Source organism: Cnephaeus nilssonii, assembly GCF_951640355.1.
Source record: "Cnephaeus nilssonii genome assembly, chromosome: 13".
Classification (NCBI taxonomy): domain Eukaryota; kingdom Metazoa; phylum Chordata; class Mammalia; order Chiroptera; family Vespertilionidae; genus Cnephaeus; species Cnephaeus nilssonii.
In genome coordinates, this window is record NC_137084.1 from 21911572 (window position 1) to 21938566 (window position 26995).

The 26995-nt window shown below is 36.5% G+C and overlaps 1 protein-coding gene across 1 annotated transcript in view; it reads left to right on the forward strand.

The window, feature by feature from the left end:
* Positions 1 to 26995, forward strand: part of DCDC1 (doublecortin domain containing 1) — a gene marked incomplete at its 3' end in the record, with an annotated part of 318067 nt that overhangs the window by 104666 nt on the left and 186406 nt on the right. Inside the window, exon 9 of the mRNA XM_079788060.1 lies at positions 26688 to 26780. Within this exon, the coding sequence (XP_079644186.1) occupies positions 26688 to 26780 (93 nt within the window). The remainder of the gene's footprint in view (positions 1 to 26687; positions 26781 to 26995) is intronic.

Consider the following 26995-nt stretch of genomic DNA (forward strand, 5'->3'; position numbering starts at 1 on the left):
TTGTAGAATTCACAGTTGCATACTTCATCAAATATTTGCACATAACATCGTATAGATTAGTCCTCATAACAACAGTGAAGTAAGCATTATTCAATGTGAGAGATGGTGAAATAGACTCAAAGTAGCTTAGTAAAGTATCCAAAATCACTTAACTAGCAAGTACTGAGACTGGTATTGAACTCTACACTTTATCCATTGCATCATCACATCCTCATATGGTCCAGGTGAGGCAGAAAAGGCAAAATGACCATCAAAGATATGTACTCCATCAGTAAAGGAAAGATTAAATAAATGGTGGTACATGTATCTAATGGAATTGCACATTCATTAAAATAATGCTTATGGAACTATTTTAATGATGTAGAAAAGCTCACAATATAACATTCAAAAGTAAAGTTTCAGAATTAAATAAAATATATGATCTCAGTTATACATATAAAAGCATGTTTTTATGTGTAAAGGAAAACAAATTTTTTTCTAACTTGTGGAATAATAACTTTAAATTTTTTCTCATGATTTTCTACATTTTCTAAATTGTCTAAAATGAGAATGTAGAGTAACCAGAAAAAAATTACCCTGTATAAATTATTTAAATAAAATCATATTGGTTGAGTTGGTGTCATCAGAAATGTTAATAGAGAAATTATGGGTAAATTTGGGGTGAATTGATTCTGTTTACTGATTACAAATGTATTTCCAATTTACCTGTGTGACACAGTAAGAAATAATATGGTCAACAGTGAATCAAAGGCAAGGGCTTGTGATATTCTGAAAAAAATTACCAATCACGATGTTATAGGACTTTAGTTCCTGAAGGCTTTTTGTAGCTAAATGACTCCAGGGTACTAGAGGTAAGGATATCCAATGTATTTATTTTACTCCTCTTCTCATTGGAGAAGGACAGAGCTAGCAGATTTCCCCCTTAATATTATTATCAGGTGCTGGTCCAAGCAGGCCTGAATCTGAACTGTCCAGTTCAGGTCACTGTAGTCACTGATTTGCTACACATGTTCTGTTAAGACTTGGCATCAAGGGCTTTCTCAAAACATTTTTTCTTTGTCCTGGAACCATAAATTTATAGGCAAAAAACTTGATCCACAAGACCATGCTGGTCAACAGAGTAAGGTATTGTGTTTGTGTTCGCAAAGAGCTAGTGAGTGGCTTTCCGTGTCTACGATGATAGCCCTCTCTACAGGAGGGTGTGGCCATCAGAGGGCAATGTGATATTTACCTGGTGGCCTGTGTGCCATCTTTTATTTTTCCAAGGGGCACGAGTCAATCACTTTGTTTGTCAATCCTATTTATGCGCACTTGCTTGCTGTGAACCCTGCACAAGGACTATTCATAAGAAAAATAAAAAATAGAAATCACAGTCTGCGTCCTGGAAAGGCTTAGAATCCAATTAGAGAAGTAAGTCACATGCTGATATGAGAACATATATATCACAATATATGAGCAAGTGCACACTGATGTAGCACAAGCTGCAGTACGGTTGAGAGATCAGCTCAAAGGCTGCCTTTACCCACCCAAACTGTGAAAAAAGAGTCACTTGTATGTTCACTGCCCAGGAAAGCAACCATTTGTATTTGCTTTTTAAATCTTTATTATACTTGACCCAGTGCTTACTTAGCATGTTAACAAATACGGTGTTTAATGAATAACTTAATGAATAATATTTTTGCCCTGGTAAAAATTCATGTCTTTTAAATCTATGTAAATCTAAGAACTTCTCCCTTTCTTTTTCCCTCCTTTCAATTGATGTTATTAAACAACCTAGTTAATTTGACCTGTAGAGTTTTCTACAGTCTGGATTTTTGCTAATTGCACCTTCAGGGTATAGTTTAACTAGTTTCTTGATTCTCTGCATGTCCCGTACATCAGTTATGGATCCAGAGGCTTTATCAAAGCCAGGTTCTAATTTTTTGGCAGAATTATAGGTGGCAGTGTCTTCTTTCATGAGGAGGGACCTAAGTCTGGTTGTTTTTCTCTTTGTGATATTAGCAACGGTTGATGCGCAATGCTCATATCCTTTAAGTCATGAGGTTTTGTAAAATAGGTATAAGAATTTATTAGTAAAGGACACATAAGTATATTAGTAAAGGACACATAATATGAGTATATTGCTTTCTGAAAATTTAAAGATGTAATTCACCCCTGTAGCCATCATCGGAGCAAAGATATAGAACGTTTCTAGCAGCCCAGAAGGTTTCTTCTTGCATCTTCTCATTAATAGTTTCCTGAGGTAACCACTATTCTGACTTCTATCACCATTGATTAGTTTTGCTTGTTCTTGTACTTCACATAAATGGAATCAGACCATATATACTCTTGGATGCCTGGCTTCTTATGTGCAGCATAATGTAAATGAGGTTCATCCATGTTGTTGAGTATCATAATTTATTCCTTTTTTAAAAATATATTTTATTGATTTTTTACAGAGAGGAAGGGAGAGGGATAGAGAGTTAGAAACATCGATGAGAGAGAAACATTGATCAGCTGCCTCCTGCACACCCCCCACCGGGGATGTGCCTGTAACCAAGGTACATGCCCTTGACCGGAATCGAACCTGGGACCCTTCAGTCCGCAGGCAGACACTCTATCCACTGAGCCAAACCGGTCAGGGCCATAATTTATTCTTTTATATTTTTTGTGTAAAATCCATTATAAACTGTATTATACTATACCACAATTTTTCACCCATTCTCCTGTTGATAGATATTTGGGTTCTTTCCAGTTAGTTTTTTAACTATTATGAATAATGATATGTGTTCTTGTACATGTCTTTTGGTGCATATATTTACTTATTCCTGTTGAATATACACACTGCAGAGTGGAATATCTAGGGCATAAGAGATATGTTTAATAGATGCTGACAAGGCATTTTCCAAAGTGGTTGCGCCAATTCATACTCCTGCCTGCGGTGTAATGGGGGTTCCAGTCTTCTACATCATTATCAGCAGTCAGTATTGTCAGTCTTTTTCATTTTAGTCATTTCACTCAGAGTGTAGTGGTATCTCATTGTGGTTTTCTGGTCATTGTTAATAGCTCCATATCCATGTGCTATAGTTTTTTCAGTTATAGTTTCTTATTGTTGGGTTTTGGACTCAATTCCTTTAACCAGTATTTAACATGTGCCAGGGACTATTCTAATTGTTGGAGATACCCCAGTAAACAAAACCATTATATTTAATAAGAATGTCTTTGCACACTATTTTGTCTTTAGTATATCCCAAAGAATAAAGCTTAATGGCTCTTTTTATACATTGACAGATTTTCATACAAGGTTTTGAAGAAGTTTGGAAATTGGGAGGAAACAGCAGAAAACAAGGGACAAGTATCTGCCACTGGTCACTCTTTAAACCTGGGCATGTCTCTTTGCTTTCAGACTCAGTTTTTCATATCTATAAGTAAGGATACTGAACAGGTTAAGCTGAGATCTTATTAAAGAGTGCGCACAAGGAGACATGTAGCCATTGTTAACAAAATCTTACAGACAGGTCCCCACCCTCAGGAGCTTACAGTCAATTTTTATTTACCAGAGGCTTAGAGACCCTATCATTCTGGTCTTACAACCCAAAATTTGAATAGCACTTTATAAACATCACTTTGAAAATATATGGAGTCATGATGTAGCACTTGTGACCCAAACACTTAGATGTAGTGTGACCTCACCTTGTTTAGTACTTTGATTCTACTCTGTGGGGCCCGTGACCCTGAGATGTATCAAGAGGTTAGAAAATTTCACGCCCCTTAACCTTGTCTATAGAATACTCAGAATAGCTTTCTATTGTTCATGTTTTCCAGCTATCACAACTTCCCCACAAACACTTCTGAATCTCTGGCAGGGCTTCAAAATTACCCTAGCAAGCTCAGATATAGCATTTTATTGTCTAGTTTGAGGTGCTTACTGGGGTGGAAATGAGGATGCCAGAATATGACATATTCTGTTGCAAACAGGATTGTTCTCCTTTGTATTCTCTTTCTTATTGCTGTAATGGGCCATGGAAACTAACAAATTGGCACATAGCAGGAGGAGTTCACTTTCAGAATTCTACCACCATATAGTAGAAAGGTAGTGGAAAGGTGAACAGATAAACCAATTGACAAATATTCACACATTCACTTATTTGATAAACATTTACTGATACCTGAGTGTGCACCAGGTAGTCAGAGTGTTAGGAGTGAAATATGAAAAAATGAAAGTTTTGGGAGCTGGCCTGAGATGGTCATGGTTTAGTTGGGGAAGGCCTGTAAATAAATACATTCAACGTGATATAAGGACTGCAATAATATAGGTCCTAACCAAGGTTCTATGGTATTACGAAGTATAGAGTAATGCATTTTTGTGGGTGTGGGTGCACATACATACATATCAGGAAGATACGATGGTTAAACCGAATTGTGAAACATGACTAGAACTTAGGAAAGATAGGAGGAAATTTCTGCCAGAGGAATAGCTTATACCAAGGAATAGTACTTCGTGGAGTATTATTGATATAGTTGGATATATAATTAGACATATAGTTAGGATATACAGTAGGTCCTTGGGTTACGTTGGAGATCCATTCCTATAGTGTGATGGTAACGCGATATTCGCCGTAAGTCGGAACCCACCTACATAAGCACCTATGTCACTCACATGGAGCACATGCACAGCAGTAATAAATTGAAACAGTAAAAAAAACTTAAAAGACAGATAACAATTCCTGACCTTTACTTGTGGTAAATAAATAATAAAAAAAGATAAAGTACATATGTACATACGTCGAAATGATGGAACTTTTTTTTTAATAAATAAATGGGAGATGGCGACATAACCATGAAATGACATACGTCGAGTCTGACGTAACCCGAGGACTGCCTGTAGTTCAATGGAGAAAGATGGTAGGTGGGACACACAGCTGGAAAGGCAAGCAGACAATGGACTATTAAGTCCTTGTGTGTCATGCTGAGGAGTCTTCTTGAACAGGGCTTTAATTAGGAAGTTAAAGGGGTAGAATTACATTTTTAGGACAAAAATTGTCAATCCCTAAGGGATAAATCAGAGTGGGTTAATTTTGGAAATAGAAAGAATAGTCAAAAGGCTATTGCAATAATCTAGGTGAGACCTGATGAGGATCTGAATTAAGAGGCCAAGAAGAAGCCCTGGCCAAGTAATGCAGTTGGTTAGAGGATCAAGATAGTGTGAATTAGTGAAGAAAGTCCCAGTTTTTAAGTATTCTGATTCCTTTACCACCAAGCACTGCCTTCCAAAACTCTGCTTAGCAATCTGCAAGAAGATTTTAGACTCATTGTCAAGGCAGTCAATTGTGTGGAAAATAAAATAACAATGTGTCAAAACCTGGTTATCTTCCTTGCATTAAGATTTGGATGCCAATCACAAAGTTATGTTCCACACTGAGTTCTGTTGGTTGTCAAAGCGAAAGGAGGTTGGCTGGATTTATAAAATGAAGACTAGAGTTCCCCTCCCTCCTTCCCCCCCTACACACACACACACACACACACACACAAACACCCCAACTGCTTCAAAAACAGGATCATCTTGGAGGAGTTTGGGATATTCGGCAGGTAACTGGAGGTCATTATTACACTGACTCTAACATTTCAAGGGACAAACGTCAACATCATTGCTCATTTCAATAATTATAGCAAACATTTTAAGCCGAACAACAGCTATGAATATAGAAAAATGGTTATAAAATCCCCTGCATTTTATCACTTGGATAATGATCTCAAATACCTCCTCACTGGCCCCCCTACTTCTACTCCTACATCCATTCTCCCAAGCAAGCCAGGGCAATCGTCTTGAAATATAAATCAGCTCATTTATCTCCCCTGTTTAAAGTGTTCCAGACACTGTAAGGCACACTTACCATAAAATCACAGTTCCTCCAACTGCCTTACCAGCCTCATACAACCTGGTCCCTGCCTGTTCTCAACCCCCTCCACTCTCCCTTACTTAATTTCCTACTTGTTTCTCCCCAGACACTCCATGTTCATTCTACCTGGGGTCTTTGGCACTGCTGTTCCCCATATCTGCAGTGTGGCTTGTCCTTCAAGACTTGGCTTAAATGACACCTCCTTAGAGAGGCCCTCCTTGGACCAGCCATCCAGTCACTCACTGTATAACTTAACTACATCGAATTCAGTTTGTGCTCCACCATAAGCCCACGAGGTCCACCTATGTGTCCCTTGCCATCATGGCTCTTCAGCTACTTGCCTTGCTTCCCTGCCAGAATGGCCCTAGTGACCAATAGTTCCTCTTGTTATAAAGCCCTAACCTCTGCCACTACTGTAGCCTTCGGAAGCTAACCAGCCCCGCAGACAGTGCCAACTAATAAGGAGAGACCACCACTCCTGCCTGTTGGCTGGCCCAGACTCTGAGTCTGGCTTTACCCAAGGATGCCTGGCAGAATTTGCAGGGCAATTGGTAGAGTTAGCAGAGGCTAGAGATGGCAAGGAAGCAGCAGATCAATTACTCAGCCTTAATCCCTGCCCTTCTTTATGATGCTCTGAAAGACAGAAACTTCATGTGGCCTTTCTGGAAATATCCTGAAAGACAAGCATCCAACTATATTTGCTGCAAGCCTGTGGCCAATTTGGTATTGCATCCCTTTGAATTGGCTCACCTTCCTTCTCTGTCTCTCTTCCTTCCCCACCCCTCACTGTTGCTTCCCTGGAATTGTACCTCCAGTAAAGCATTATCATGCAAGCTTTTATCTCAGGCTCTGTTTTCTAAGGAGCTCAAGGTAAAACAGTCACACTATTTTTATTCATTTCCTGATATGTTCTTGTTAACTCATTGTTTATATGTTTATCCCCTATATTCAGCCTCTCTGATCTATGGCCCGCCCCCCCTTTCCTCAACATACCCAGAATGTGGAAGCTTGGAATTTGTTTGACTGCAGACATCTTATCTGTCTCTTCATTAGTTCAAAGTGCTAGTAGGTGCTTACACATAGTAGGTACTTAATAAATATTTATTGAATGAATTTGAAAAGCACAACAGCACAGTATCTAATGCCAGCTATATGTATATCCAACTATAGAGGCAACTAGATTAAATGGGATTATATCTGTTGTGTGGACTGTTGTGTCCTTAAGGCCAAGTGTAGTACCTGGCACACAGCTACTTTCAAAAACATGTTTGCCTTATTATTGAATTGAAAAGCATTGGTAAGATTAATGAGTAGGAATTATTGGTAAGAACAGGAAGAAGAAGTAATTCAAAGTTTGTAGTTACAACTTTCTCTTGGAAGTAGGTCAAAGAAAATAGACAAAACATATATAGCAAAGTAAATAAGCAAATCTTCATGGTCACTCGATTTTCCTTTTGAGAGTTGAGTAGTGTAAAAAGTTGGATTGATTACTTCTCAGGTCTCTTCCAGTTAAGAGTCTATGATTCTTTTTATATGTGCTTTGTGTATTTGGAATTTTATCATTTGTTACTAGTATGTATGACTGGGACAGTTCTTTTTTGTAGCTACAAGTTTATGGACTTCTTTATATTAATGTTGATGGGTAGGTAATAATGTGGATAGAATATCTTATTTTCAACTTGATCTCCTCTATTTAATAATAAATGGCAATTCCAGGAAATGTCTATAGTTCTTTTAAAAATTAATACATAACTGCTAGTGTCTATCCTTGCAACTAAAATAATCTTAGAATTCTTAGACTGAGTCTGATAATTACTTTTTTCAAAAGATATAAGGAAAGAAAAAAATCTGGTTGTTTGATATCAAAAGGTATCATGGATCTGAAGTTTAGATAATAGGGAAAATATATAACTTAAAAAGTTACTAAGAAACATGATAAGATGTATAATTATATATATATATATATATATATATATATATATATATATATATATATATGCTATTTTGCACATTTTTCATGATAGAAATCTGTCACTCTGACCATCAGTTTTTTCACTCAATCACTTATTTTCTTTTTTATCTATTACTCTTTCTAATGTATTATATAAAGTGAAATATGCCAAATAAATTCCTCACAGAAGAATAAATCTTTTGAGAGATCATGAGTCTTTCAACTATATCTGTTTAGAATGATTATTAGATCAATTGAAGTGTCTATAAGCTTACCTTGATAGGCCACAATTTGTCAATGCTATATGAAAGGAAACTTTTCCTAAGACAATCTTTGATTTTGAGTAGCTTCTGGCAGTCACAAAGGCTCCTTGCCAAGCATTTCAGAGTCTCCACTTTCCAGACATTATATGATTGCACTCGGAAGCCTCTGGTGATTGGGTGAGTCATGTGACCAGGTCTAGCCAGTAAGTTATAAATGGAAATGATTGTCACTTCTAGGGTGGACCATTTTTTTCCTGTTGGAGACCCTTCAGAACATTCTTCCTCTCTGCCACTGTGACTGAAGGAGAGAGTGGCAGCTCCATCATTTTGGGTGCTAGAGTGAAGAAATATGAAGTGTCCAGTCAACCTATAATAGACATGTAGGTTGAGAGAGAAATATGTAGGTTGAGAGAGAAATATCAGTGGTTATAAACCAAGGATTAGAAAACTATAGTCCATGGGCCAAATCTGGCCTACAACCTATTTCTGTAAACAAAATTTTATGAAATCACAGCCATGTCCATTTGTTTAAACGGCTTTCAAGCTACACCACCAGAATTGAGTAGTTGTGACAGAAATAATATGGCTAGCAAAATTGAAAACATTTATTATCTGGCCCTTTAGAGAACAAGGTTACCTACTCCCATTTCAGTGGTCTTTTCTCATGGGTTGGTCAGTACTGTAGAGATTCAGGTATAGAACTGTCATATCAGGATATTGATTTTCCCCACCCTATCTTATTTAAGGCAACTATTGAAACTTTGATCCTAATAGCCGCCTGTGCCCAAACAAAGAATAGGTATAAAGTAGGCAACAGAAATATTTGATTATGAAATTCTTTGCTTTTAGGAAATGTGGTGCTGCTCTGTGGTTGAGGTGGCTAGGTAAAATATCAGATTATAGAATATTAAAATGTAAATTTGTTATTGTTATTGTCTTCAAGTGAGTTGAATTTAAGATGTTTTATTTGAGGAACTAGAGGCCTGGTGCATGAAAATTCATGCACTGGAGGGGGGTCCCTCAGCCCAGCCTGCCCCCTCTCACAGTCTGGGAGCCCTCAGGGGCAGGAGGTGACCCGGAGATCAGGGGAAGGCGACACCCCCATCACACCTCTGGTGCTGCCACTGATGGCAGTGCAAACCTTGGCTGGCCCTGGTTACCTGAGCCTTGGGTGGCCCTGAGCAGCTGGGCAGCCGCCATCTGAGGCTTGCCTGTGCCTCAGGCCCACCCTTGGCATCTGGGCAGCTGACATCCGAGGCTTGCCTGCACCTCGGGCATCGGCTGGGCAGCTGACATCTGAGGCTTGCCTGCACCTCAGGCCAGCCCTGGGCGCCTGGGGGGCTGAGGGCGGGTCCAGCCACACCGTGCACCTGCCGCCACCCTGGCTATGCTGAAAGGACTGTGGGACTCCGGTGGGGCTGAGGGGACTGGGCGCCACCATCTTGTGACTATGGGTGCTGCCATATTTGTGATGGTGTGATGGTCAATTTGCATATTCCCTCTTTATTAAATAGGATATTATTATTCTTTAAAAATAAAATACAGGTTTTGCCAAAAGGGTTAAAAAAAAAGAAGGTCCAGATGTCCTACCTCAATTTGGAAGCAATGATGACTTTGGCCATTATCGTCTACTCCCTACTCACCTTCCCCATACCTACCCATGTGTTCCACATTTTCCTTTTTTGGGCCTTAGCTTATGCTGTTTCTGCCCAGGGAAGGCAAGAGTGCTCATTAACCCAAATCTTTGTCTCTCCAAGGCCCAATTTGGTTGTAACGCCTTCCCTAAAGTCCTCCCTTATTTCTTTCTCTTGTAAACTTCTGCAGTGCTTTATGTGTGCAACTCTTAGGTCAAGTACAGCTTTCTGCCTTGTGTTCCTATTTTGTTCATACGTTATCTCCCTGACTACACAACAAATTCATGAAGAAAAACTCATCTCTATATATGAAATCCTGTGGCCCTAATGCTATAATGACCAAAGACTGGCATGGGTGGGCGGGACCATGCAATTTCACATGCTGGGCTTCTAGTTTTTTATAATTCAGCACCTAGTACAGTATCTGGCAAATACTAATAAATATTTGTTGAGTGAATAATTCAACTGCCCTTTTCAATGTGGATACTGACAAGTGGAAAAGGGCAAAAGGGAATGTGTGCGTTATTCCCTGGCCTGGTTCTCTGTCTGCCTTATAGGCCACAGTGTCTGAGATAAGGGCCATGCTCTGAGTAGTGCTTAATTGTATTTGAACTGCAACTTCATATTAATTCACTTATTAAACTATATTTCCAGTCTCACCACAGTCATCACATGCTTATTTTATTATTTTGATCCTCAATCTTAATTATTTTATTGCCTTTATCCAAGCAATAATAAACATTTATTAAATACTTATTATATGCCACATACTGTGTTTTATATGTGTGTGAGTGTGTATGTATTCTCATTTAATCCTTACCATAACCTTATGAGTAGGTACTGTTATTAATTCCTTTCACAAATGAGAAAACTGAGACTTATGATGTTAAATAATTTTCTTAAGAAATATTACTACATATCTGGTGAGTGTAGGAGTAGGATGAATAATCCAGCCCACTCTCCTAATTTGTAGAAAACTGCTTCCTCAAAGGATTTGCCTTCACTCATCTCCGTGGTTTGTTTTGTTTTGTTTTATGACATCAACTCTGGTTTAATATATCAGTCAGTGTACATTTAAGCATTTGGCATGGTGCTGAGGGTAGGAAAATACCATAGATCTCTAAAACCATTCCTTTAAGGGACCTGAACTTTAGTTGACAACAAAAAATACACAAATACTTAAAAATTAGTGGGAAATAGCATCTATAACAAATGCTAAATTGGGCAGTACAGACAAATCATAAACTCATAGATTGTTAGAGTCAAAGGAAGTGACTTTTGAGGTCAGCGAGGCCATTGTGCTTATTTTACAGATGAGCAGCTTGACAGCATATAGTGAGGTGCTAATTGTGTGTTACAGAAAAAATAACAACCAAGGCTGCTTAAAGAGATTGGGAGTGGGTGGGTACATCACATGGAATTAAAGAAAAGGTAGGTCAGTGTTGGTAGTTGTCATCAAAGAATGATTTGCAAAGGAAGTGGGACTTTACTTTAACTCTAGGTAAATTACATTTGGGGAGGTTGTAGGGGTGTGTGCATGTGTGTGTATATGAGTACACATACCCAGGGCATCATTTGAATAAAGGCATGAAGTGGCTGGTATACAAAATTTATTGTCTGCTTGTTGTTTCTACAGTGCTGATTTGATTGCTGGTGGTAGGTGAGTGTTTTACCAGTAAATGATATAGGTAACTGAGCCAAACCCAGATTAATTGAATCAGAATCTTTATAGTTGGCCAGGGGCATCAGTATTTTTTCTAAAGTTCTCCATATGTTTCTAATGTGAAGACAGGATTGAGAATGATGGAAAAGTATGGGCATAGTGTCTTCTCAGGAAGTTACCACTTAGTAGAAAGCTACAGCATATAATAGTAAAAAGTGTGTGGTTAAGAGCCTGTGGTCAGTGCTGTATAAGCAGAAAATGACATAATGAAATGGAAGGATTTGAGATGAGATGAGGTGAGATGAGATAGATGGATAAGAAAGGGTAGTTAGAAAGACAATTTAGAAAGCAATTATAGTAATTATGGATTAGAAGATTGAAGCCTAGCCAAGGGAGGTTTTTCTGGATATAGAAAGGCAGGTTGTAATCTGAGAATTTTCAAAGTCTTGCTCAGTGACAAAATCTAAAAGATGAGAAAAGAAGAAGAGTCTAGGTAATTAAGTGGCAAATCCATGACAAATGAAAGGCTACCTTATTAAATTTTTTAGGGTGATGTTTGAGTATTAAAGCATAATGTTTACTGAAAAGCTAACTTTTCACTTTCAACAAGTCAACATTTAAACTAATGATTTTTTGGTGATTTTGCAACATGATATTGCCTTGTGGTAAGAGTTATTTTCTGTTGATGTGTTTGCTTGGACATCCAATGATTTTTCCTAGATTTATGCTTCAACAAATTTACGCCTCTTTTCCAATCCTCGTCTCACCACTAGTGGAGTGAAATATAGTTGCATAACAGTTCCACTTACAGAAATTCATGACATGCATTTCAGAGACTGTATTAAGTAGTGTTAGATTTGACTGCAATACCACAGACAACCTACTTAACTGTGGCTAAATCATTAGATGAGAGGTCTGGTAGGAGACAGTTGCCGGCATTAGTTTGGAAGCTCCAGGACATCAGATTGAAGTCTCTGAGATTCTCTGGCTTTCCTCTCATGGCCCAAGGACAACTACTGGGCCTCTAGTCATCATGTGTACTCCAAGAATTGAGAAGGAGATAGTGTGGTAGGGCATAAAGAGTTTTCTTGGAAGTCCCACATTTTGTATTTATATATCATTGGCCATGCCTGTTTGCAAAGGAGGATGGGTAATTCACTGTTTCAACCAGGCACAATGCTCAGGGTTCTGTTAGTGAAAAAGTCACAGAGGCCAACCATAATTCTGTACTCCTCTCTCTCCTTCCTCTCTCGGTTCCTCCGTCCCTCTCTTTCCCTTTCTCCCATTCCTATTTAATTTATACTTTATTAAAAAACATGCATCAAGCACCTACTATGTGTCAGGCATCTTTCACAGTGAACAAGACAAACATGGTTTCTACTCTGAGCTTTGAGTCTGGCAAAGGAGTGAGACATGAGGCAAACAATAGCAAACACATTTGCTTTTTTAACTCATTTATAGGGTGGGGCAAAAGTAGGTTTATAGTTGTTCATATGGAAAATAACACAGTAATTAATAAATAATAATACAAGAATAAACTCTGTGTTTCATGTACTCACAACTGTAAATCTATTTTGCCCCACCCTGTACTTACTTAATAACTTAATTATCACAAATAAAGGTGAGACTTATTTATAGGATTTGTTGACAAACTGTTTTCCTCAGAAAGTTTCTTTTTCTTAGTTTCTTTGGCCAACCATTCCATTCCCACATAACAATAGGGATCTACTACATTATTTTACATTATATATTTACAGATGGAAGCAAGACTAGATTAAAAGAATGCTCGTTATTTAAAAACACATTTATTAATCAAAAGAAAAAGTAAAATGATTATTTAAAGTAAAAATAAAAAAATAATTTTGTTATTAAACAGTGGTGCTCACAAATAGGAAAGCTAAAAGCTCATGGAATATAAGAGCAATTCATATTCTTATGACCATGGATGTTTGATTATTTGAAGTCTTGGGTTATGTTTTATATGCCTAAGAGTGTCCACATCTCGGGGGGTGGGAGCGGCCAAGGAAAGGTCAATGGGGGGAAAAAAGAGACTTATGTAATACTTTAAACAATAAAGAATTTAAATTAAAAAAAAGTGTCCACATATCCTAAAACAAGTTAGATGAACAAATATGTGAAAACATGCTTATTTGCATCTTTCATTTTAGTATAGGTCTTAAACATTTTACTATTTCAAGCTCTCTTTTACCTTATTTTATTGTTCCAAGAGATTTGTGAGCAAATCTTGAATATTTTGTAATAGGCACGTAACTCTGCAGAAGCTAATTGAGCATCTGTGAACATTATTTAAACTACACAAATTATACCAGAAAAGTGTACAAACTCTTTTGGAATTACTGTTACAATGGAATCCAAGGTTGGAACAAAAATAATAAATAGGAATAAAAACAAGCAAAATCTGGAATCTTACTTTTATATAAGACATTCAATTTTCTGTGTTCATAAACTCCTGTCTACACACACACATTGATTGGTACTATAATATGTAATTGTTATATCTTGGAACTCACAAAATAAGAAATATTGCCTTTGTTCTATACATTGAGATTCTAAGTAAAATATTGTTTTAAAAAATTAATGGCTTAAGTTTGGTTCCCAAACCGTGTACCAAAGCACCTCAGTGGGCTGTTGCAAATGCACAGGGCTTCATGGAATATTTTAATTTTTTGTTCGCCAAGAGTTCTGTGAACTGAAGAAGTTTGGAAACCTCTGGTTTTTAAGTCAAGACATGGAAAATTCAAACACTTTCTGGACCCACGGGCTGGCAGAGTAGCTTTAGCAAAATGTAATCAGGTGTTGAAGGCTATGATGTAGAGCAAATTTGAAAAGTCATAGATGTAGCTGGATTTCTCCATGTTTCAGCTTTCATAGCTGTGTAATTTTTATATACAGTGTAATTTTTATGATTGCCCTTAAACATGTAGAGATGAATGAAATCCACTTCTCAGATAAAGTACAAAATATACCCGTAATCTTACAGTGTTAGTGTTATACGACATTGTTTTATAGAACCATCTTCTTAGGAAGAAAATTGGAATAATGATTTTAGGTCAAATTCTTGGGAAATTTGTTGATAGTTTTGATTTTTCTAATTCCTGTAATTATCTTTAAATAAACCTCAATACACAAACCATTAACTATGTCATTGCTATGACTTCTGATGCAGTTAATGTTTCAATTGGGGGGGTATTTTAAATAAATATGATATATTTGAATCATATGAGAACTAGAGAGTTTGAAAATATAATTCAATTTTAATAATTTAGTAAATAATTGATGTGAAATCTTTTCCCAATGAAATGTTAATTATTCAAGCTATTGGGACCTGACATATAAAGTAAATTGAGCTGTCTTCTTAGCTTTAATATGACATCAGCTTTGAATGACTATTATGCATTTCTGGCTGCAAAAGTCTTTATATTATATTATAAGGGTTGATACAACTCCAAGCAAATCACCCCACTTCTTCCTTAGGTACATTTACCAAAATATCTAATTTTAAGTGCTAGAATTTAAAGAAAACTGAATGCTTATTTATTTTCCTTTCAATGCAAATAGAATGACAGTTTTTCTTTATTCAGAAAAACAAAGTATATTCAAAAATATTTTTTTCTCTATAAAACCACTCAGTTTCTTTACTTACTAAAAAATCAACTAATCCCAACTCAACTTTCATATATTATATATACTAAAACATGAGGTTAACTAATTTGTTTTTTAGAAAACACATATTTTCTGTTAAAATGATTTAATATTTGAGTACTAAACTGCCCCATTTAGATTAACTTATGCTTTCCAATATAGTTGAGCACTTTTTTCTGATGGGATATAGTGTCTAATGGAGTTTTCTGGATAGATCAGCCCACTGATACTCCATTATGATGCTAAATAAAAGTAGTGATTTTTTAAAAAAACAACAATCCCACCACCATCACCACCACTACTGGTACTAAAGATGTTTGCCAACATAGAATTTGTTCACTCACACAGTGCATTAGGGCAAAGTCCTTTGAAGTCAGAGGCCATTGATTGTACATGACTTCTTAAAAAAAAAAGACTGCTTTTTAGTCAAAGAAGCAATCCAGTGTGGTGTATTGATTTGGCAACATCACAGCTGCTTCTAATAAGTGGGATGGAAGGGCCGTTTCTATGGGGCTGGAATTACTTTTCGATTGCCAGGGCCACAGTGTTGGTACTCTTATTTTGCTGTGCCACCTTTTCTGATCAATACCGCATCACCCAGCAGATAGTAATTAGGTTTCAGAGAGCCATTCAACAAAGATCCGTGTTGACTGCGATAGACAGAGCCAAGGAAAAGGTCACAGAGAATCAGCAGCCAACTAAAAGGTGATGGGTAAAGAAAAGACCCCTTGCCTGAGAAGTACTTAGCTCTTTTTTAATTACTGTAATTTTCAACAAAAGTCAGAGAGTGAGATGATGAAGTGAAGCACTTTCCTCCCCGCTGTTCCTGATGAGGCTTGATAGACCTCGAAATTACGCATTGACTCCCCGTTTGATTTCTCCCAGTGTTTAGTGCTAATAACCTGTAGGGCCTCTTTTTTTTTTTTTTCTTTGTACCTCTCAGTCCTAGTGTCACTGCAGTAATTACACTGTGTGAAATCTGTACTGCAATCACAGCTGCCAACTTCCAGCTTCGCAGGCTGGGTCAGGCTGAGTATGGCAAAAAAAAAAAAAAAAAAAAAGGCAAGCTAATAGCTAAGAAAGGGAAGGATTTTTTTTATTCCTGCAATGTTATAATGAATTTTAATAGAATCTCATCATTTCTAATCTGTGTACAAACATAAGGAATTCATAGAAACAGTAAGGGTCGACGGCAGCTGTGCTCTTTACTCATAATCAAACTTTCACAGAAATAAAAATGCAGCCAGTACTGGAAATGAATGTAGTTACATTTTCGCATTGCCGATCCTATGTTTATTTGGGAGTGTAAGAAAAATGGATCCAGGACTGGTATTGTTCTAAACAATGTTGAATTCTATAATACAAATATTTTAAAAGACTTTGCAGTAATATTTGTTACTGTTCAACGAATGCCCTTCACTTATCCTTCTGTCATTCTGAGATGGGAATAACCCTGGGTGTTCAAGTAGCACCTGCTGGTAGAATCAGGTACTGACATTTGACATTTTCTCAGACATTGCTCTTGGGGAGTTTAGAACTCAGGTTCAGAAACAACAGCAATAGCAGCAGGAACAGTCCTCTAGAAAATCAGGGGTATTCTTTTAAAAGCTGTTGTTTTTGTAAGGCAAAGGGGATAAATTCTCAATTATAATTCAGGTTATTATTCTAGCATTATTAACACATCTGTGATGCTCCTTAGAAGTATTATACAGTGTCAATTGCTAAAGCATGCCACATTTATGTAGTATAAATGTTTAGATTTAAGTGCTAAGATAAAGGCTTGTTAGAAACACAATTGTAACAAATCAATTAATATCATAAGTTGTAGAGCTCTGAGTATGAATTGTCAATCTCATATGTAATGGATATCAAAGTCAAAACAAATAGTAAAGATATGTTAAGTTTGTGTCTTGTGTTGATTAGAATGTTTTAACATAGCCAAAAAGATATTTAAGTACATATACCTAAAAATATATGATCAATCTTAGGAACTTTATTCATGAGACCTTATGTGTTTACTTATTTAATGTAGCAAAGGTAAGTGTTACATAATGGTTAAGTGCTTATAATCACCTATTGAAAGGTTTTGCATCATAAAAACTATGCAAATTTTATGGAAACTAAGGTGACAGTAAAATTAATTGCTTAAGCGTTGCTGCATTAAAGTCATGAAAAATTAATAAATTAATGAAAATAAAATGTTATTATTATGACTGTCCACTAAAGAATTGCTGGTGTTATTGCCAAGGCACTTGGTAGAAATGAGCTAAATGTGTATCACATCAAATGATAGGAAACACGGGATACCGACATTTCACATAGAATCATGCCACCTACGTAGCTAATCCATTGATCTTTCTGGTGGAAGGGGTATCATGAATACTTTGTATTTTAGAACCAAGATAAATTTCCCCTCCCCCACAATTCATCCCTCAAGTTGCCTGATACTTCCTATTAAAAGTGAAGAGGAAATTCCTTCCTGACCTTGCAAATGATCATTTTCTTTCTTGAAGCATGAGATTTGATTGCCCTTGCAATCCAGGCTCACACTTACTGCCTGCATTGTGAATCACCGTTCCTTTCTCAGTCATGGTGTTTGACTCTATGACCTCCCACAGAAATGAATTCCAAGCACAGACGGTGCATTGAAAAATAGAGATGGGAGTTCTTTTGATACTAGATGGTAGACATATTGAGCTAGGAGCATCCTGCTCTGAATTCTCTATAAATGCAAATCTGGCTGGGTTAGGGAGAAGATATCCAAAGAGTTTCAGAAAGCGTTTACCCTGTGAAATTGTACTTAAAAATCCCAGGGTAAACTCTTCAGTTGGTTAGAATTTGGTCCCCAAACACCAAGGTTGTGGGTTCAATCCCCAGTCAGGGCACATACCAGAATTAACCAATGAATGATTAATGAGTGGAAGGACAAATGGGTGTTTTTTATGCTCTCTCTCTTCTTTCCTCTCTTTCTCTAAAAATCAATTTTAAAAAATCCCAGAGTGGAAACCAGTGTAGCTTTTTGTCCCTATGTGGATTAGAGATGATGGAGAATATTTTGGCAGTAAGCAACCGATATTTTGGAGGAAAACAACCATTTTGGTAATTATTAATTTAGACTTGTTTTCAGAATATGTGATGTTTGGGATGGCACCAGGGCAGAAGTTGACCTTTGCTTTATTAATTCTTTGATAATAAAAATATTTGCATGGTGCTTTGTAGTTTATGATGTGATTTTTCCAGGTTAAAGTTATCTCATGTGATTTTCTTAATAGCCATTGAGGTAGGTAAATATTGTTACTGGCACAAATCCCCAGTAATTGTGAAAATAATACTGGGAAGGAATACATAAAATCCTCAGGAAAACAACTGCTCTGGAGTAATCTAAGACACTTTGGAAGGGCTTATTTACATAGAAACAGAGTGGTCACTACAGGTCAATTTACCAACTATTTTTATGCATCCAAAGTTGTCTTACCATAGTTTAAACAAATTGACACTGTTTATCTTGTTTCAGTTTGTGTGCATATTTGAATAGGAAAATAATACTTTATAACATTTATAATTAAATTTTTCAGTATTTCATGTTTTTGTCTAATTTGTGTTAATTGAAAAGCTTTACTGCACTCTTTCAAGATATTTTAAAAAATAAAAATGAGTATTTTTCTTATTAAAAATACATTATGATTAATTTTTTATTGTGGTAAAATATCATTGCCTAAAATTTTCATTTTAACCATTATTAAGTGTATAGTTGAGGCATTAAGTACATTCACACTGCTGTGCAACCATTACCATTGTCCATCAGGACTTCTCATCTTCCCAAACTAAAACTCTGTACCCATTAAACACTAACACCTCACTCCCCTCTCCCCCTAGCTTCTGGCAACCACCATCTCTATGAATTTGACTACTCTAGGTACTTCATATATGTGAAATCAAAATATTTGTGCTTCTGTGCATGTCTTATTTCACTTAGCATAATGTTTTCAAGGTTTATCCATTTTGTAGCATTTGTCAGTATTTCCTTTCTTTAAGGCTGAATAATATTCCACTATATCTAGATACCACATGTTGTTTATCCATTCTTTTGTTGATGGACATTTGGGTTGCTTCCATCTTTTGGCTGTTGTGATTATGGCTACTTTGAATTGAATAATTTTATTATTAAACTAGAGGCCTGGTGCAAGGGACTCATGCACTGGTGGGGGATGTGGCCTGTGGGGATAGGCCTGCTATGGGAGTGCCGCTCATCCTGATCAGCCAAGCAGCTGTGGACCCGCTCTCTGAGCGGCTGCTCCACTGTGGGAGTGCACTAACCACCAGGGGGGCAGCTCCTGCGTTGAGCGTCTGCCCCCTGGTGGTCAATGCGCTTCATAGCGACTGGTCAAGCAGTCGTTCTGGTTGTTCCGCCATTCGATCGCTGGGCTTTTATTATATAGGATAAGTATTGAATAATCTCAGTGGGTAAACTTATTTTTATAAGATGGTTAAAAATGTTGATATATTTTCATAATTATTTTTATTTTATTTTATTCATTATCATTCCTTTGACCTGCTCTAAGTACTTTATTTGCAAGAATTTACTGTCTTAATTTGAAAGTCATAATATTTTGAGCACTAATGTCCATTATAGCTTACATACCAAAGATACAGACACGGACAGAGGGCATGAATATGGAGGAGGTCATATCCAGATTTAGTATGCAGATTTGAATTGTTTGACCTGTAGAAAGTAAATAAATTTTTTAAAAAATTAGTTGCCAACATCTAAAAATTAGATTTTCACGTTAAATTCTAGATTTTTTGTGAGAATACACATGACATATGTGAGGACATACATAACATGTGTTAGGGTTTATTGGTTGCAATCAATGGGCTCTGTCTCAGGCTAACTTAGGCAAAAACATGATATAATGAGATGGTAGGTGGTAGTATATGGAATGTAAGGAAAGACCAAAGAAAGGGACTGTAAAAATAACTGTAACAGCTGCAGACCTCTGGATCTAGGGTCAGTTTCTTCTGGGCATTGCTAATGGGACAGATTCTCTCCAAACTGTTTATGTCTCTGTGTGGTTCCCCTCATGACTTTGTCTCTGAAGAGAGAGGCTGATTGGTATGACAGTCAGGGGTCCCCTCCTTGGCCAGCATGGCATTGACTCTCCAAAACTGAATTCGGTAGTGGAAGAAATGGAGTGGAGAGTCAGTAAGTTTGAGAGGGCAAGCTTAGATCAATGATAGAATGTTTAAACAGAAAGTTTATAATCTGGCTACTGAGTCATGACTAACTCAGTCCCACTTTCCCCACAGAATATTGAAGGCCTAAAATTTCTTATGATTACCCTTTTTGAAAACACGAGAAAGAAAGGAGATTTTAAAAGCAATTTTAGTTCCTTTAAATGATAAACAAATTGAAGGTAAAGTACTATGGAGAGTTCTCTTTTACATCTGTTTAGAATATGACCATTTTAAAATGGTTGTGATGTTTTTATTTGCTGGTTTTCAAATAGTATTAATATTTCTTTGATAAATTCTCCCTTATGAGAGGGGTCCTTAGCTTTGGAAGGCCTGGGCTGTAGAGCTATGATTCTTGCTCAAAGACTCAGCACTAATTTGTAGCAGAGTCAGAATTCACAGCCAGTTTTTAAACATATATATTTTTATTGATTTCAGAGAGGAAGGGAGAGTGAGAGTGAGATAGAAACATCAATGATGAGAGAGAATCATTGATCAGCTGCCTCCTGCACTCCCCACACTGGGGATGGAACCCACAACTTGGGCAAGTGCCTTGACCAGGAATCAAACCGTGACCTCCTGGTTCATAGATTGATGCTCAACCACTGAGGCATGCTGGCTGGGCACACAGCCAGTTTTGAATTAAGGATTCTGTTCCTTCTCCAAGTCTACATGTTTTTTATAGAAGGAACTTAAGTGAGACAATCTGATAGGAAGTGGGAGCTAGGTCAGAATTTACTTAAGGAATCTCTAAGACCTGAACTGAGTTAGCATATTTAGCTAGAGAGGATGGGGCTGAGCCAAGGCAAAGCTAAGAACTGAGTCCTCAATTATGTCCTCATTTGCATATTACCCCCAGCTTATATAGAACTCATGCCAGGTAGAATAAAGATAGATGCTGAGGAGCAAGGCAGAAATTTAAGTGAATAATTTGTTCCATACTAAGACAAATGGGAATTAATAATTTTTCTTTGGGTTTCATAAAACATGCACCCATCCACCCACCCCAGCCCTGTTTACACAGTTTTTTTTTTTTTTTTGCAAGAGCATGTGGCCTTATGTAATAAATACTTTCCTGAAAAGCTAAAAATAAAATAGATTAATAAATTTAGATATGGGAGGTTCATACTAACAATCTAGTCCTTGTTCCCCAGTATGAAACATTCCTTGTGGTGAGACCATTGCCTTAGTCTGACTCACTTGGATCAGCTATGCCCTTTCTGCTTGTCCTTCAAGGCTCAGCTTGTCTTATCTCCTTCCCCAAGCCATGTCAAGCCACCTCACTAACTGTATTTAGAATGAATTTCATCATGTACTTAATTACTAAGTAGTAATATTAATATTTATTAATAATATTGCCCTATAGTATCACTTCTCCTTTTCCTAGCTACCTATAATTTATGCCTTTCCATCTCTAACCATTCCGTATCCAAATAATATTTTTGTTCTTTATATTTATGGGTTGCATTGTTTTTACCTCCATCTAATTGTGATCTACCTCATGCCATGAATTGTAATTTTCTATTGTTTTCAATTATTGTCTCAACCATATGGCACTTCTCTACTAATCTGTTTTTACCTAGAAAAATGCCTAGTACAGTTATTGCCTGTGAAAGCATGTTATATCATTTAATGCTGTGGTTTTCTAAATTGTGAGGGGGATTGGGATTAAGTTCTACAATCCCAGCTGTCTTCTTCCCTACAACTCCAAATTTTTATCTGATTAAGAGCTAAGGTAGTCCAGCCAGTATGGCTCAGTGGTTGAGCTTTGACCTATGAACCAGGAAGTCACAGTTTGATTCCCAATCAGGGCATATGCCCAATTGCGGGCTTGATCCCCAGTGTGAGGCATGCAGGAGGCAGCTGATCAATGATTCTCTCTCATTGTTGATGTTTCTCTCTCTCTCTCTCTCTCTCTCTCTCTCTCTCTCTCTCTCTCTCTCTCTTTCTCTCTCTCTCCCCCCCCCTCTCTCTCTGATATATATAAGCTAAGCTAGTGTTTAAAGATTTCAGAGAGCATGTCCCACCATGAGGACCATTTATTAAACATATCCACATGTATTTTTTATTTGCCCAGCCTAATTATAAACTTTGAATCTTGGTCTGGTGTTTCTCTGTAGTCCCTGGTTTGATTCTGAATAAATAGTCAAGCTTAAATAAATTTTAAGATGAAATATGTAAGTGTATGATAATATTTACATCTTATGAATTTTAGGTTCAGTTAAATTCTAAAGGATATTTCAATTAATTTTTAAATTAAAAGTAGTTCACATTTCTTTAACTTATCGCAAGTGTTGAACACATAAAATCATTTCTTAAACAAATTCACACATACACACACACACTTTGAAAACCCCATTTGGGAGTCCCAAGAATCACTCAATATTTATGGCAGGTAGCATTTATTTGATGCATTTACCTGTTTATTAGTTTGATTTTATACATTTGAACTTTTCTGACCATTGCCTATATTTTGGTTTAATCTTCGTTGACATGTAAAAAACCAAAAATATAAATGACACAGACTCATTATTACTTAATTCTTTTACCAAATATTTCATGTGTGTGGCCATTCTTTATTGATTCCATTAACGCATTTCCAGAAACAAATTATTTATGTTGACAAAATTTAGAGTTTTTCCTGGACATCCACCATTCCAAACAGTGGCTTCCCCCACACTCCTAGCAGCCACCTCCTGTTCCCATACATAAATGGCAGCCAGCAATGGCTGGAAACAAAGGACTCTCTCCCAGTCCCTGAATACAGTGACATTCATTCTGAGAGAAGCAGGGGCAGCTTTTTGAAAGCCGACTTCTTCAGCTGGACAATAACACACAATGAGTTATTGACTTGTTTATATACGGAGCTCTTTTCAGTAACTAACTCTGACTCCCACAGTCTGGACAAATGATGGATTTCGTGGTTAGAAAAAGAGAAAGCTCTTACGCTAAAACTCTGTAGTGCAAACTGCTTCTTCCCCATTTGTTCCCGAACTGAATAGAACCTTATTAAAATGCACTTTCCAAAAAAATACCTGCAGCTGGCCTTTATAACCATGTTTTGTATATATAAATAAGTAATTTGTCCCAGTCTTTTGTATATTAACAGACCATTGGGAAACTTGTCAATATATATGAAGGCTGATTGTCTTGTTGTTTATGCTGAACTGTATTGCCTATATTGATCTGCATGTAAACTGTGCATCAAATAATTTATTAATAAATCAATATTTACTGGTCAAAGACATCAAGTTTTGATAGAAAGATTTAATTTCTTGTTGGGTCATGTTGATTTATTAAGGACTTTATACACAACACACATCATATGCGTCACACTTGAATCATTAGCTATTCTTCTGAATACAAAGAAAACCACATGTAGAACTACAGTTCAGTACCCTGAGTTTGGTTGGACTGATAGCTCTTTCCTCTTTGGTCAGTACTTAAATGGAATGTCAATATGAATTAGGTAGACAGAACACACCAGCTTATTTGATTACTATACCTTTTATAAAAATACTAATGATTGGACTCTAGAGTTTTACTTTAGAGGTATTTTCTCCTATAAAATAGATTTTATCTTACTATATATCCAAGTGTTTACACAATTAGCCTTTAAACAGAATTTGTTTTTCTCCGTCTGACTTATTTTACTTAGGGTAATGTCCTCAAGCTTTATCTTTTTTTGTATGTTTTTTAATTTGAAGTTTTTATTCTAGGATAGGACATTGTGGACCTCGCTCATTTATAGGGTCACCAGGAATCAAAGCTGACTCTATGGCACAGAACTCTCTCTCTCTCTCTCTCTCTCTCTCTCTCTCTCTCTCTCTCTCTCTCTCTCTCTCTCTCTCTCTCTCTCTCTCTCTCTCTCTCTCTCTCTCTCGGCTGGTCTGTTTCCAGAAAAGGCCCTGTGTGTGTATCCTTATATTTTGTTGACCATTTAATTTCCAATATATTGCTGGATTCTCTATTTGGTACTATGCATATGGTGCTTTTCAGTACTGTTGATGTTTTTCCCTCAAGCTTATGTACAGTATTTCCGTGAATGTTGAGTATTGGAATGAAGGTGATTTTTCTAACTGTAGCTCTTTCAAAGGTAAAGAATTCCCACCTTCAAAGAGTTCATTGGAAGCAGTTCTAAATGCCATGGTCCTGAGAGACCTCATTAGAATCTAACTTACTACTCTGGTATTGAGTTTTGTGGTTATGTTTTTGTTTTGTTTTGCTTCTCTTCAAAGATATCTGCTCTGAATGTTTTTGCATTTGGAAATCAATTATGTAAAGAATAGATGAGCTTGGTGAAGATTTCCCCAGTCACACTCCAATTCACTTATCTATTCCTGAGATGAGAATCCCCCAATAAAGAAATAACCATGGAGACTTGACACAGTATATTGTGCCTCAGTTTACAGATAGGATTCCATGAATGGAAGTTGAGTTTGATACTTGGTGTTTTATAATATTGTGGGGGGTTTTTTATTCCTATAGCACAGGAAAATATATTCCTTGGGGAGGCAGGGGGCGGGGGGAATAAGCCTAAGAATAGATTCACATAATATTTTCCCCCAATTTTATTGAGGTGTAATTGACATATGGTACTGTGTAAGTGTAAGGTATAGAGCATAATGACTTTCGTGTATGGTGAAATGATAACTTCAATAGATACTTCTCACATAGATACAAAGAAAACCCCAATTTTTTAACCTTGTGAGGAAAACTCTTAGGATCTCTTAAAACTTTTAAAAATACCATATAGCATTGCTAACTATAGTCATCATGCACATTACATGATTTTTTAAAAACTTGTTTTTGGTAAGTTCTCAATCTAGGACAGAGATCAGCCTGCCTGCCACTTGTTTTTTGTTTTATTGAGGCATAGCTACACTCATTCGTTTATATATTGTCTATTTCATGCTATCAAGTCTTAGTTGAATAATTGCAACAGACTGTATACCCACTCCCAAGCCTAAAATATTTACTATCTGGCCCTTCACAAAAATATTTGTCAACTACTTATCTAGGCTGGTCATCAGACTAAAGATTCCTGGGTCTTTCCACCAAAACAAATCTCTGATATACTGAGCTGTATCACATATCAGTAGATGAAGAGTTCACAGGTGCATCCAGCTGTGTGGCTCAGTGGTTGAGTATTGACCTATGAACCAGAAGGTCATGGTTCGATTCCCAGTCAGGGCACATGCCTGGGGTTGTGGTTTCGATCCCCAGTGTGGGGCACTCAGGAGGCAGCCAATCAATAATGATTCTCTCTCATCGTTGATGTTTCTATCTCTCTCTCCCTCTCTCTTCCTTTCTGAAATATATATATATATATATATATATATATATATATATATATATATATATATATTTTAAAGAGTTCACAGGTGTGATATTATTCATATAGAATATATGCATAGTTAGATTGAGGAGGCCATATCGTTGGCCCTGCCCCCATTTTATCCCAATTATAAGAGTGGGTCTTCAGGCAGGGTATGGATTAAAGATTCATGTGAACTCAAGCATAATTGGCCAGGCATACAATTGAGACCTCTTTAAAACAATAACAACATTAGCAAAACATACAAAACAAAGCAAAAAACATGGTCATTACTCATTTTTAATCCTCAGTAAGGAGAGACAACATGGAAAGTCCATTGTTTAAGAACTAAATGTTCAAGATTCCAATTCAGATGATTCAATATCAGGCTATTTTCTTTCTTTCTATTAATGCCAGTCTGTTGAGTGAATATTATTGAGTGAGTTTAGCGTTTTCCTTTTGTTGAAAACAGTATTTTGTTTCCATGGGGACTGTTTATAAAGAAATATAGAATGGACTACATTCACCTTTTTATAATAAGAGTTAGTGGCAGTAGCCAAAGACCTTTATCTGGTTTTGTGAATAGAGCAGATCAGAGGTAACTGTTCAGGTATTTCAGGTACATTATCCTTTGTTGTGAAATATTATAAACCATTTTGTACCATTCTAGAGTGTTTGAATTGACATTTGCCTTTGGTTTATGTCCTTGAATTCTTATCCTGACATAACAGCAGCCAATTTATTCCCTACTGGCAATAAAAAACTAAAAGAGAAAATATCCGCCTCATTTTAAAAAGCTGCTATGCTCATTTTGATAAATTGTCTTTAAATAGTAGTCACTATTGTCAACTATCTGCATATCCAAATCATATCTCAGTAAATTTGAAAGCAACAAAAGTGGAAGTGAAAAATTCAGTGTTAAATGTTTTAAATATAAAATTAAACTTTAGGCTTATTTACCTCAATGGAATTAATTCATTTTCACCTAAGTATTTGAAATTAGATTTCATGATTGTGCTAAATTAGTTGTTTGAATAAAGGCTGCTATTCAGTATAAACAGGTGCCTATTATTTTTATTCTTTAGTTGAACCTGGCTGTGGATGAACAGAAAGAGAAAATTACAGAAAAAATCATTCTTTCAATGACAGCAAAGGAACTCCATAAGGCACAGGAAGAAGTAAGGAACTTGCTTTTTAAACTATATTATAACATCACAATGAACACTAATTTTAAAATTAAGACAAATTTTACTTGGGTCTGATAGTGAACCAACTAACTATATATAGTTACCTGATAACAACATAATGGGAAAAATTGATCAACACTGGAAATCATTTTATTGATATAGGAAGCTTGAAAAATAAATATATGCTTGAAAGATGAAATCATATT